The sequence below is a fragment of the Heliangelus exortis genome, chromosome 14, assembly GCF_036169615.1.
Source record: "Heliangelus exortis chromosome 14, bHelExo1.hap1, whole genome shotgun sequence".
NCBI classification, from domain to species: Eukaryota; Metazoa; Chordata; class Aves; order Apodiformes; family Trochilidae; genus Heliangelus; species Heliangelus exortis.
Genome location: NC_092435.1, coordinates 5,821,216 through 5,833,972, shown reverse-complemented (window position 1 = coordinate 5,833,972; position 12,757 = coordinate 5,821,216). Strand labels below are relative to the sequence as shown.

The 12,757-nt window shown below is 40.1% G+C and overlaps 1 protein-coding gene and 1 non-coding gene across 2 annotated transcripts; both read left to right on the top strand.

Moving 5' to 3' along the window:
• The first annotated feature begins 175 nt into the window (after positions 1 to 175).
• Positions 176 to 11,938, top strand: PABIR2 (PABIR family member 2). Its single transcript, XM_071758287.1, has 10 exons — positions 176 to 613; positions 1,023 to 1,101; positions 2,349 to 2,405; positions 2,774 to 2,817; positions 2,896 to 2,950; positions 3,174 to 3,275; positions 4,615 to 4,703; positions 5,259 to 5,323; positions 7,749 to 7,845; positions 8,952 to 11,938. The coding sequence occupies exons 1-10, from the start codon at positions 498 to 500 to the stop codon at positions 9,100 to 9,102; spliced, it is 855 nt and encodes a 284-aa protein (XP_071614388.1). The 5' UTR covers positions 176 to 497; the 3' UTR covers positions 9,103 to 11,938.
• LOC139802797 (small nucleolar RNA U109) lies at positions 8,719 to 8,864 on the top strand. Its single transcript, XR_011728789.1, has one exon. It is a non-coding gene; the product is annotated as a small nucleolar RNA U109 (small nucleolar RNA).
• Positions 11,939 to 12,757: the final 819 nt, after the last annotated feature.

The following is a 12,757-nucleotide window of genomic DNA, read 5'->3' as shown; positions in this document are numbered from 1 at the left end:
GCGCCATGGCGTGGTACGGCCGCGGGACGCACGCGCTCTGCGGGGCGCGCAGCCTGGCCCCGCCCGGCGGGTTCGGCGCATGCGCGCTGTGCGGCGGCGGCGGCGCGCACGGGGAGTCTGGCTCGGGGCGATCGATCCGCTCCGGAGGCGGCAGCGTTAGCGGCGGCGGCAGCAGCAGCAGCAGCAGCGGGGCGGGGAGCGGTGCCGCGTCCGCGGATCTCGTCGGTGGGCGAGAGCGGGTGGGGGAACGGGCCGCCCCCCGGGCTGCCCCGGCATGGGGCGCTGCTGGGGCCGCCCCCCTCGCCGGGCCCGGCGCGCCCCCGGCCTCTGCCTGCGGCGCCGCCCGCGGGGCCTGTAGTGGCGGCCGCGCCGCACCGGGCCGGGGGGAGCGGCGGCGACGTTGTCGGCGGCGGCGGCGGCATGAGGAGCCGCTGCGGGTGCCGGCAGTGAATGGGCGTCGCGGCGGAGCGGGCGAATCCGGAGCCGGCGCTGCCGCGATGGCTCAGGAGAAAATGGAGCTGGACCTGGAGCTGCCGCCGGGGAGCGCCGCGGCCCCGAGCGATGGGGGCGGCCTGAGGCGATCGAACAGCGCCCCGCTCATCCACGGGCTCAGGTGAGCGCGGCCCCGTCCGGTCCCCGCTGTCCCGCTCGCCGGCGGCAACGGGCCCGGCCCTGGCGGGGGGGGGAGCTCGGCGGCCCGGGCAGTGCAGGCCGCAGCTGTCGGGCCCGGCGCGGTTCGGATCCCCGCACCCGGCTCCGCTCGGTGTCGGGCTCCGCGGGGGGTGCGGGGTGGGCACTGTGGAGCGTGTCACTGATGCTGGAAATGCTGGAGTCGGGGCGGGGAGTTACTGCTCGCTGAAGCTGCAGAACCGCGTGTGCGGGTCCCCGCGGGCTGGTCGGGAGAGAGGTTCTGTTGGAATGAAATGGATGGAGATTGGAGGCTGTGCTGCAGCGCTGTGTGGTTCCAAGTAATGCACGCCTTAAAAAGTTGCTCACGGAACTTTTTTTGGTTTCCTCCTCAGTGACAACTCGCAGGTTTTTCAGCCGTACGTGTTGCGGACTCGCAGGAACAGCACAACAGTTATGAGCCGTCACAGTATGGTAAGGAATCTTTGGCATGTTTTGTTTACGTGTAACAAGAAATAATTGCGCTGGAGAAATGAAGTTAAACTTGATTTGTATTTGTACTAAGCATCCCAGCAAGCTTCCACGCTGCAGAATATGCATTGTTTTCACCTGCAGCCCATTAGCTCTGTGTTCCCAAGAAAAGAACAATAGCAGAAGCTGTGTGTGATTCGCAGGATTAAGTACAGTTAAAAGTTAATTTGGACATGGCCATGGGTTGGAAGAGAAAACTGATGTGACAAAAATCACAGGTCTCAAAAGGCCGTTTTCATTTTTTGTAAAAGTGGGAGAGTTGCAAGTCTTCATTCACCTCTTTGTTTGCCAAGCCTGGTCTTTTCTTTTTGCAAAGGCTGAGCACTATAGATGTCAGAAAGTCATTTAAAGAGGAATTTATTTGCTGGATGATATCTTGCCCACTGCTGTATAAGTATGGCAGTGCATAGTACTGCAACTTCTGAAAGTCTTTGCATTTGTTTTTTTCACCCTCATCAACTTGGGGATCTGTCTGCCCTTTTCTACTCAAATTTTTCTTTCTCATACATGGTTAGTGAAGGTTAGGTATTGCTTTTCTCAAAATCCATTGAACTTAGTCCTGAAATATGTTTCTTCAATGTCTTCTCTTTAGAAAAAGAGATGGAGTTTAATAAAAGTATTGTGTTATGCAGTTTCTTAACAATAAAAGTCAAACTTTTGGAACTCAGATCAGTAGGTGTTACAGCAGATACCTGGGCATCCTGAGTTGGCCTGTTTGTTATGTTCCAAAGGAAGTAGGTGTGCAAAATTGTATGCAACTGAAAAGTTAAAAGAATAAATTTTTAGGGAGTGATGTTCAAGGCTGAGATGAAACACTGAAATTTTTCCTTTATAACAACCATACAGGAGTTTGTCATCTCACTTGAGGCAGTCAGGAATTGCAGTGTTCCTTGCTTCATTTACAACACCACACTTGTCTGAACAGCATGTAGAGCTGTTTCTGCATTTGAGATGCTTGCAAGTCTGAGTTCTGTGCCACTTGCTGAGTGATAGAATGGATTTGTAAGTGGTAAAACAAGTCTTTTCTCTTGAAGCTCAGTGTTTTCTTTTTGCAACACTACTTGAGTCATCCACATGTAGTTGTACAGCTCATTTTTAATTCACTAAGAATGTAGGTGATAGTAAAGAGGATGTGTGCAAGCTGTTGATGTGTGATTTAATCATTGTGGCTCTCACTTTTTTTTTTCCAGTTGTTGTCATCATCTCCTATTCGTATTCCTAGCAGCCGACTTCATCAGATCAGAAGGGTAGGCATAATTTTTATCTGTATATTTAGTAACAGAATGAAATGTATTATATAACAATTAAAGCACTTACATCTTGGGAGTTTCATCCCTGTTGAGTTTTTGAAGAGGAAATGGAGTCTTCTTTAAGAGTTCATTTCAACAAGGAAGCATCCTTGTAAGGCTTGTGTCATGTTTTAACTATTTTGCATGTTGAAATGTTATTTCATTCAAGAGAAATGGTGAGCTGGGTTGGGAGCAGTCTCTTCTTTCTGGAGGGTGCCTGCTGTTCATATTTCAATCCTAACAGGAAAATACTGAATAAGAGGTATTTTTCTGAGTACCTGTGATGAATTAGATGTTATGGTAAAACTTAGATCTGTCTTCTGCAGGAGGAAGGAGTGGATTTAATGAACAGAGAAACAGCACATGAAAGGTGAGTGTTATTGAAACAAGGTGATAAAATAGCTACCTATCCTCTTTGTAGCTACTGATGGGATTTTTTGTATTCTAGGGAAGTGCAAACAGCAATGCAGATAAGCCAGTCATGGGAGGAAAGCTTGAGCCTGGTAATCTCTTTATAGATGTTTCCTATTTAATTCTACTTTCACACTTGGCTGATGAATTTAAGGGAAAGAGAGGAATTAACTATGAAAATAATTTAAGAAATTAAGTTCATCTGCTTCAGCTGTTTTGTGCATTTGGCCCAGTGACTTCCCATTAGAAGGTTGTGCCTTGGGTTCTAAGGTAATGTCATGCACCAGCATTAAGTTTGAAACCTTGTATTTACAGAGCGACAATGACTTGGATAAGTCTGAGAAATCCTCTTCCCCAAAGAGAATAGACTTCATTCCAGTTTCACCTGCACCTTCCCCTACAAGAGGAATAGGAAAGGTAGGATAAATGAAATATGAAACTGAGAGAACATTGTAGAATTTTCAACCGAGGTGGACTGTGAAGTTGTGTGTAACTTCATAAATTGAGATTTTTTTCTTTAAAAAAACCAACTAAACAAAGCCAAGCCCCTCCAACCCAAACCCACATCTTGCTGGTTTTTAAGAATCAGATGATGCTTCTCATTTTAGAGCCTGCAGAGTTTAAGCAGTGTGCCAGTTCTGTCACACTGAGAGTTTTCAGTTGCTGCTATTTGTGCAATTTTTGGACAGCTTAGGGTTCTGCTTCTGGGGAAGCTAGAAGAGGCTGTTAGAGTAATCATATTTGGACATGATTTTCTAATGTGTAAGGGGGGCTATGCTGGGAGAGAAGCACCACAATTATAATGTATCATTTGTAGAGTATGGGTGGAGGCAAAGACCAGAAGCTGCAAATCTTCAAGGTGAGGAGCATGAAAATATCTGTTATGGAAAGGAAGGCATCAACTCAATGGGGAAAAGGACTTAGGGATGCTGAGTATGTACAGAAGGCTGATGGCAGGTGCTGGAAAAAGGGAAGGAGTGGATCTTGGATAATAAACTACTTTTTCCAGTGAGGACTGGAAAACTGAAACATAGGACAGAGAAGCTGGCAACTGTTGAAAGATGGGCTCCTTGACCATGTTTTTGCCCTCTCCTGGTTCTGCTTTTTTTGTATTGCTACTGTTGATGCCTCTACTGGTACTGATGCATGGAGAAGCCAGATATTAGTGCTGGATAGATGTGTTCCTGGTGTGGCACTGATGCTGGCAGCTGGGTCCTGTGCCTTTGGAATGATGGCCAGTGATTGATAACTTGACAAATATTTTTGTGCTTAGCTGTGGGCATTCATGGGCTAAGCTCAGAATAGCTGCAGAACTACAGAGCTGAATACACTGTTCTACTTTGGAATATTGGAGTAAATTTTCAGGTCAGATGCATTTTGAGTAAACTCAACTTGTTTGTTTAACAACCAAAGAAGTGAGTCCTGAATATTCTACTGCTACTTTGCTATCTCTGAATGTAATAGGAAAAACCAGAAACAGCCATCTTATCTACAAAACCATGTCTGTTTCCATGTCAGATTTATTGTGTGTTAGAATTTGAGGTTAATCTGAGCACGATTGCATTAGCCAGTATATTTTTTAAGTTAAGTTTTAATTCATCTAAGATTGTGTTTGGTCATCTCAGCCTTATTCTGTTACTAGGTGTTCTTTAGATGGGAATGGGTTTCTTTAAATGGGAATGTTTGGCAATAAATGGGAAACACCTGAGTATTTAAAAGGAAATTCTGAAGCATATTCATATGACTTTGTCTGCAGCAATGTTTTTCACCATCATTGCAAATGTTTGTGAGCAGTAATGGATTACCTCCAAGTCCTATTCCCAGTCCAACAAGGAGATTCTCCAAGTAAGTAACATCTGCAAGTAGCTTAAGTTCCAAGGCTAGCACAAAGATTAGTTAAAGCTGATGTTACAGCATTAAAACAGACTTCATTTTTAGAAAACCTGAAGTATTGCCACATAAAAATGTGTGAGTTCATCCTTTTCCAGTGTTAGCATTGTGTCTGTGTTCTCATAGGAGCCTTTGTCAACTTCAAATTAGACTTGGTAATTTGTGAGGAAATTCCTGTTGCTTCAGGTGACCTTTATTAACTTTGCCAGCATATCAATTTTATGTAAATATTACACACAGTTTATAAATGGATTGAAGTTAGTATGTGATGAACTATGGAAGGAGAAGATCCTAGAAAATTTACTACAACTTTGTGTGGCAGATGATCTGCTCTAATAAGCAACACTTTGTTGTCTGCATATTTGGACTCTCTGTGCATTCCAGTTGGGGAAGAAGAGTTTTAAAGAGCTTTTTCTTATGATGTGGTTTTGTTGGTTTGATGCTGGGTCTGGTAATGTTCAGACTTGGAACATTTACAGCCCTCTCTGAGTATCAATATTTTCTCTCTAGCAGGAGGAGTCAAAGTCCAATCAACTGTATCAGGCCCAGTGTTCTTGGCCCCATTAAAAGAAAAGGTATGTGTGCTTACACTATCAGATGTTTTAATATGTTTGTAGCTTTACAGCTGGATACATTTCTCTTCTGTATTTTTTTAAATTTATTTTGTAACCATAATGCACTTGTATCTATGGTGAACAGGAATTTGCCAATTGTAACTTTAAAATACAGTGTAAAGTAGCCAGTCTAAAACACAGGAATGAAAAACTTTAAAAGCAGGTACTGCTTGAAAAGAGACAAACTTCTATTCAACATCAAATTAAATGTTATAAATATTCACAAGTCCTGACATTTTAAGAGTACCACTGTACAGTGCACACCCTTCAGATCATCTTAGGAATGTTGCTTATCATGCAGTATCTTCTAAACTTAGCACTGAATGTTTGTTTTTACTGTGAAAGTTCAGAAGGTGAGTGTGTAGAGAAATGGAATAGATCAGTTCTCTTTCCTGCTGAGTGGAGAAAACTGCATTCCTTCCTGGAAGTATTCCTTTTTAAGGATATTCAAATTACATCCCAGAATAAGTCTCCATAGCAGAACTGCAAGACAGATATTTACAAGTGTGCCTCCAGCTATGCTTATCCTTTCTGCATTTTTTTTTAAACTTAGGCATTTTTAGCTGCACCAAAATCAGGTCCTTTTATTTTACAAGAATTATATTTAGCCTCTGAGAAAAGTTACTGCCTATTGGGTTGTTTTTTTTTCAGGACTGCTTTTCCTATCAGGTAAAGAATGTTGTCTCATTTATATTGAATTGAGAGAGAGAGAGAGAGAGAGAGAGAGAGAGACAGACAGGATTTCTCATAGATGCCAATCCTGTCTTGGTTGTTATTTCTATGAATTTTAGATGCATTAAAAATTGAATAAAAGTCTATCAAGCTTAGTCATTAATAGGGAATAAGAGTCATATTGTGTTGTTTTAGTTTAAACATTTTGCAGTTTAATGTTTCTTAAAACATTACACATTATACAAAAGCTTAAAACATTATACAAGCTTCAGACAGATTGTATAAAAACCAATGCAGGTAAAGAGCTTTCCTCATCCTATCCATGTGTTTTTGGGAGCATCTTTTACAAAGTGGAGATACCAGTTTGCCTTTTTTACCTGAAATATCAACGAATTTTCTAAAAGTTACTTAATTTTAAAACATGTAACAATTTAAATGAACCTTATTTCTTTGTATAAATATGTAATCCTGGTACTTCCTGTATTATAGCAGTAGCTTTATGGTTCATATTCTACAGACAGAAGATGGTAAGAAATAGACACTGACCTGGGGAGGGAAGAAGGCAACACACTGAAAAATATTTCATTGCTGTTGGGAATTCCTGCTGGCAGAGTGCAGTGGGTTGCAGTGGTGGAGATTTGTCTCTGAAATTTTAAGTGGCAAAAGTTAACTAAGTTCATTTGGGTTGGTTTTCTTCATTTTTGTGGGAGACAAAGTATCTTATAAATGTTTTTTACTCATTCTGCTTGCTAGAAGCTGTTATTCCTTTCCTTCACAGAAAAGCCATGGGCTAAAGGAAATTTGGGGGCTTATCAGTCTTTTACAGAATGACTGGCAGTGTAATTTTCTTGCATAACATTAATATATGCTGGTTTGCTGTAATGCTTAACCTCTGTCAGCTTTTCCAGCTGACATCACAGCTGCTATGAAGTGTATGGAAAAAAACAGAATTTATTTCTATTTCGTATGATTCTGTTGCCAAACTAAAAATTAAAATGTGGTGTAGCTGAGAGCGTTTTTCTTTAAGCTTGTTATTGGCAAAGTGATGGTATTTCCAATGTGTCTGCTGTACAGAAGCTATTAATGGGCCAGCTCATTCTCAGAGCAAATTATACTAAACAGATTGTATTAACTGTCCCTATTATGTTTAATCTTTTAATCTAAGTATATGATAACAGGTACAAAAATAGTCTGATCAATGATGAGTAAGTGGAAATGCTTATAGGGGCCAATTTTTTTCTCTTCAGCTTTTCTGTAGAAGTGTGCATATGCACCAGAATTTGTTGTACACAGGAGTGTGAAAGTGCACAGGCCAGCATTTCTATTTTCATGATCACTAGGAATTTTAATGTCTGCATTTTGGCTTATGTCAGTTGTCTCATGTCAACTGCTTCCTTAATTTGAAGTCCCAGTAATTAGTTTGCTTCAGGAGATTTTATCTGAATGTAGTCTGAAGTAGCAAGTGCCTGGTTTTGTGTCTATGAGATGGTTATAGCCCCTCTGCTGAAGAATTAGTTGAATTAAGGATGGACTGGATGTTTAAACAAAAACTAGTATCAAATTAATGTTTTACTCAAGCTCTTGGTTGACTGGATTTGCCATGTTACAAATGCTCTTGCTCTGTTGTGGGACAAACCTGTTTTACTACAGAGAAATGTTAGCTGGATGTTCCAGAGGCTGAAGTGAGTTTGATTATTTGCACTGTTTTCCTTAGGTGAAATGGAAACTGAAAGTCAGCCAAAGAGACTGTTTCAAGGAACAACCAACATGCTTTCTCCAGATGTTACACATCTGACAGATCTCAGTTCATGGTAAAATATTTCATGTGCCCTGAAATGCCAAAACAGGGAGTGTACATTTATCAAACTTTCTTGGTTTGTTTTTATTTTCCTTCCAGAAAAAAAACCCCAAAACTTTGTGTATAATTTGCAAATGCATACTCCTGGGAACTCTTCCTGTGGTGGTGCAGTGTGACAATGTTCCTGCTCTTTTAGTGAGTTCTTCAGGAGCAGACTGTATCTAACCTGGATTTTGTGTATCAAAACTTTTATACTGAATGTAATTGTTACAAATCCCTGTCCTTTCATAGCAGAGTTACTTTGCCTCAAAGCTGCTTCATTATTTCAGTATCCTGTAGGGTTCAGTGGCTGTGTGTCATCTGTGGTACTTAACCTGAGTACTTAGAAAATGTGTGTGTAAAGTTATTGTAGTTACATAGTTCATGGTGGTGTGTCTGATTTTTAGTGTTACAGCCTGTCTCCTTCGTGTATTACAGTCACAAAAATCTGAGTTCTTTTTTGGGTCAGCCATCAGATATTAAGAATTCTAAAATATCAGCTGTATTACTATAATTTCAGTGTAACTGCAGGCTTGATACTGCCTAGAATTTCTTTTGTGTGTGTTGCTTCTAGCTAAATTGCAAAAACATCAGTTTCTGTGCCCTCTGGAATCTTGTATAAAAACTTAGGAATCCAATCACAGGTGTTGCTTATTTACAAGGGAAAAACAGGTTTCAAAATCTTGCTTTGAGTAGTGCAAAATTAGAGAACATACTAATTAATGACATCTTTGCTGCATTGCTGATTAGATTCTTAATATTCTTCTCCTATAATCCTTTTCTGGTCTATTCTCCTTAGTTTTCACCTCCTTTCTATAACCAATTAAAACCTGAGTCATTATTTATTCTGCATGTTAAAAAAAAAATTAAATTCTGCTCCTCATTCCCGTAAGGAGCATGAATATATTTATAACATGCTACAGAAAACAAGGAGTTTTCAGGGCTGCCAGTCTTGCAGTAAAGACTGAGTGGTAGTATAGGTCTCCTACATCTCCTGTGCTGGAAAGGCACAAGGAACTGAGCAGTGTGCACAAACCCATCACCCCCATGGTACTAAATAACTTTTTTCTTTTTCCCCAGCCTGTCTTCAGATATTCTTGATGGGAGTAGCAGCAGTGTTGGCTCTTCCTCTGATTCACTGACAAAAGGCAGCATAACCACAGAGTCTCCAGTAACATGCTCAAACTCGTGCTCTTCATTCATTTTGATGGATGATCTCTCACCTAAGTGACTTAAGTTCTGAGTCAGTGTCTGGCTGTGCTGTTCCCTTGCTGTACACTTGTACAGAGAAATGAACTCTGATCCCTGAACCATTAACGTGAGGATTATTAAAAGGAGAACTGTAATCCTTGGTGACTTTCCAGTGATTTTGATTTATCCATTTAATGGACATTGTAGACCATGTTAATGTCTGGTTTTGCAAATTTATTTTTTAAACAAGATGTCTGCTAAGATTATAGTAACTTTTTGCTTTCAGGAACTTGCATACACTTTTTGATTCCAAGAATAGGTATATGCCTATTAGTGTTGCAATTTTTAGGAAAATACTTCTGTCATTATCGTGGTCACTATGTCTAGGGAAATAATTTGGTTTGGAAGGATTTGAAAATACTAATTTATTTTCTGGCACTTCTACCATTGGGTAAAACTATTCTTGTGCTTTTTTTTTAATTTTTTTTTTTTTTTTAGTTTTTCCAGTCAGTAGCCTCAAACTCTTATAGAAGGGAGGGGAAAAAAATCTTTTCTTTTCTTAGTGCTGCTAATTGTTTTTATTACTGAAGACCACAGCAGGTCTGGAAATCTCTATTACATTAAAAAAAACCCAACAAAACAAATAATGAGTGGCACATTTGCCATCAGTGAAGAAATTACAATATGAACATGATTAAAATAGCTGCATAGTTCTGTCCCCATATCCTTTATCCTACAGATTGCATGAAAGAAGGTCAATACTCAGCAAGATTTGACCAAGGAAAATCAATCCATGCCTTGATCAAAGACATACAGTGCAGATAATTAAGTTATTTAAACTACTGTGTAGGAGAACCATCTATGGCACCATCGATGTCTCCTGTGGCATTGAGGTCATAGGTATTTTTGTGCCTTAGGGGACATTGTTACAGAATTATGGAATGTAAACCAGAGGGGTGGGTGGGAAGAGTCCTTTGTGTACAGCTTGCTCGTAGAGTGCTTACCAGGATCTGTTGTTGCTTTCCTCAGAGTTCCTCCCCAAGGTCTCTGCTCTGTTGCAAGGTGCTGTGGGCAGCCCCAGTTCTGCCGTGAGATGGCAGCCAAAGGAGCACCCCCTGCAGCTGCTGTCTGCAGCTTTTGTCTCTGTTGGTCAGGAGCAGGGCAAGCAACTAAGTGAACATTCAATTTCTAAGGAAAGACTTAAAAGTTTGGCTTGAACATGAGCTCTGCAAGTTGGCTGAGGAGTTATTTGAGCTCTTGAGTAGTCTTGACACAGTACCTTGGTCAGTCTGAGGTAAGACAAAAGGTATTTTACTTTTTTAAGACTCTAACGGGGCAAAATATATCCATTTGTAATCTACTGTGTTATGCTATTTATTATTTATAACTATGTAAAAAGTCTGTGGTGATGAATTATAGTATTTTTTTATGATTCAGTTTTTTATGTTCAGTAATTGCTGGCTGGTTTGTATTTAATACACAACATTGTCTGCCAGAATCATAAGCTTCCATTTGCGAATGTTTGTAACATAAATGCTTTTGTTATCTAAAAGTACAACTTCTGATCTTTTTGAAAGAAAATAGCACTGAATTTAAAGTAAGATTATGTGCTTTAAAAGTGAGCACAATCTCTGGCAATACTGTCTGGCTAAAAAGGGGAGGGGGAGAACCGTAGATTTTTTTTCTTTTCTGAAGAAGCTGTTGAGTTTCCAGAAGACTTGTACATACCAGATTATTTTTAAAAGTGTTTCCATTAAATTGTAAGAAGTACTATAAAGGGCCAACAGTGGCACTATTATTTGTATTATCAGTTTCACCTGTGGAGCTTTAGTTTCCCACCTCAAATAAATGTGCATATTGTAAAATATTGTCGGTCGGTGCCATTTTTAAATGAGCTCTACAATATTGAATGTTAATTTTATTTGTATATGCACAGTGCTATTTCTTGATTTTTTGATGTCTTAAATAGCTTAATTATTTTTTTATTCATGCTTGTATCTTCTCTGCTTTCTTGATGCTAAAAGAAGGCTGCTTTTACATTTGCAGAATACTGATAAAAAGTCTGTGATGAAGTTCAACCTGTTCCCTGTGCCCCAGTTCCATTATACCATGCTTTTATTGGTACTGTGATTTAGAAATCTGAACAAGGGGTGGCAGAAGGGTGAAACCTATTGCATGCTTTCTTAAAACTGAAAGGAGCATAGCTATTGCTTATTTTTGGCTGACTTACCTGTACAATTGATGTATTCCAGATTTGTTTGTTAGTGGAGAGTCTTATATTAGTGCTGGCCTTTGTAAACATTAGAATGTAAGCTTCATAAAGCAAACGCACAAATACTCACTCTTGTTACAGCTTTTTTTTTTTTTCAATGTTGTGGCTGTTCTCCAGTCTTTAGAAGACCTTGTTCTTTTTATAAATACAGAGGTAATACACACAGGCTGTGTCTACTTGAGAATGAATGTCACTGGGTAACCTCCTAGCTCCTGTCTGGGACAATGTTCTCTTTCACACACGTAGCTGTTAAGACCATTTGTTGGTTTTCAAAGTAAGTTTTCTAGTGGTGGGAGAGCTGATATTTGCACCTAACTGCATGTGAGTTGCTGCTGCTTAGAGAATCAATCTTTATTGCAGTGTGAAGGCTCATGTGGTGTAATCTGACTACAAGTTGTGTTTCTGGGTTTATTAACTGTCTTGTCTGTAATGAATTAGCAGTTTAGGGAAGAAGGCAGCCAGCTGGTGCTGGTAGTCAGCTTTAATATGTAACTATTGACACTTAACAACTGGTTTTTATGACTTCACCAAACTTATTTGTGCTGAATTGTCACGATGAGTGTCTGAGAATTCCTCCCTTTCCTTGCTCTTTTTTTTTTTTTTTTTTTTGTAATAAGGAATTGTTAATGTGTATCTGTTGCTGAGAATCACCAGTGATGACTTACCCTTAGTGTTGTAACTGTTGAGATGAAAGTTAAAATACCAGCAAATAGCATAATCAAGCAGCATTTTAGATGGACTATTTTTACTACTTTAATTAGCACAGTGTTATGATGTTGGTCTTTGTATGGTTTGTTGAGTAGCACTGCCTTTAGATCCTGTCCAAAGCACACTGATCCTCATCTTGTGGACTTAAAATGCTGGAAGGATTTTACCAATGGTTTAGAAAAATGTGTGTGTCAGCTGTGGAACTCTGTATGTTTTGATAATATCAAGTGTTCTTCATCAGGAAATAGATCACAGTATGCATGTTTCATTCTCCTTCATTGAATTTCAAATTGGGGATCATGGGCCCAAATGCCTGTATTTAAGGGGCTGTTATTCTGACTGTATGTGATTAAATACTTTCTCCTACAATGAAAGTAATTAAACTGTCAGTGGGTGAGGATGTAAATCTGAGTCCTGCAGACTTTATTGGAAAACTCGTTCTCAAAATTCACAGGGAAAGCTATGCTGTATAAAAACAGTAAAATGGGGTTGTTTTTTAAAGTCATTATAAAAATAAGAGTACTCATTTTAATGACTGAAAATGAAAAAAAGCCATTTTAAATGCAAGGCTTTGACTTGGCACACTTGTCTCTACAGAGCCACGTTGGGGGCTGAATGTGGAGGTTAACTTGAGAAAGCTCAGGCTGATGTGGAGCTCTCATATTCTGGTGCACAAACACAATAGGCAAGGTTTGGGAAATTATTTTTTGCAAAC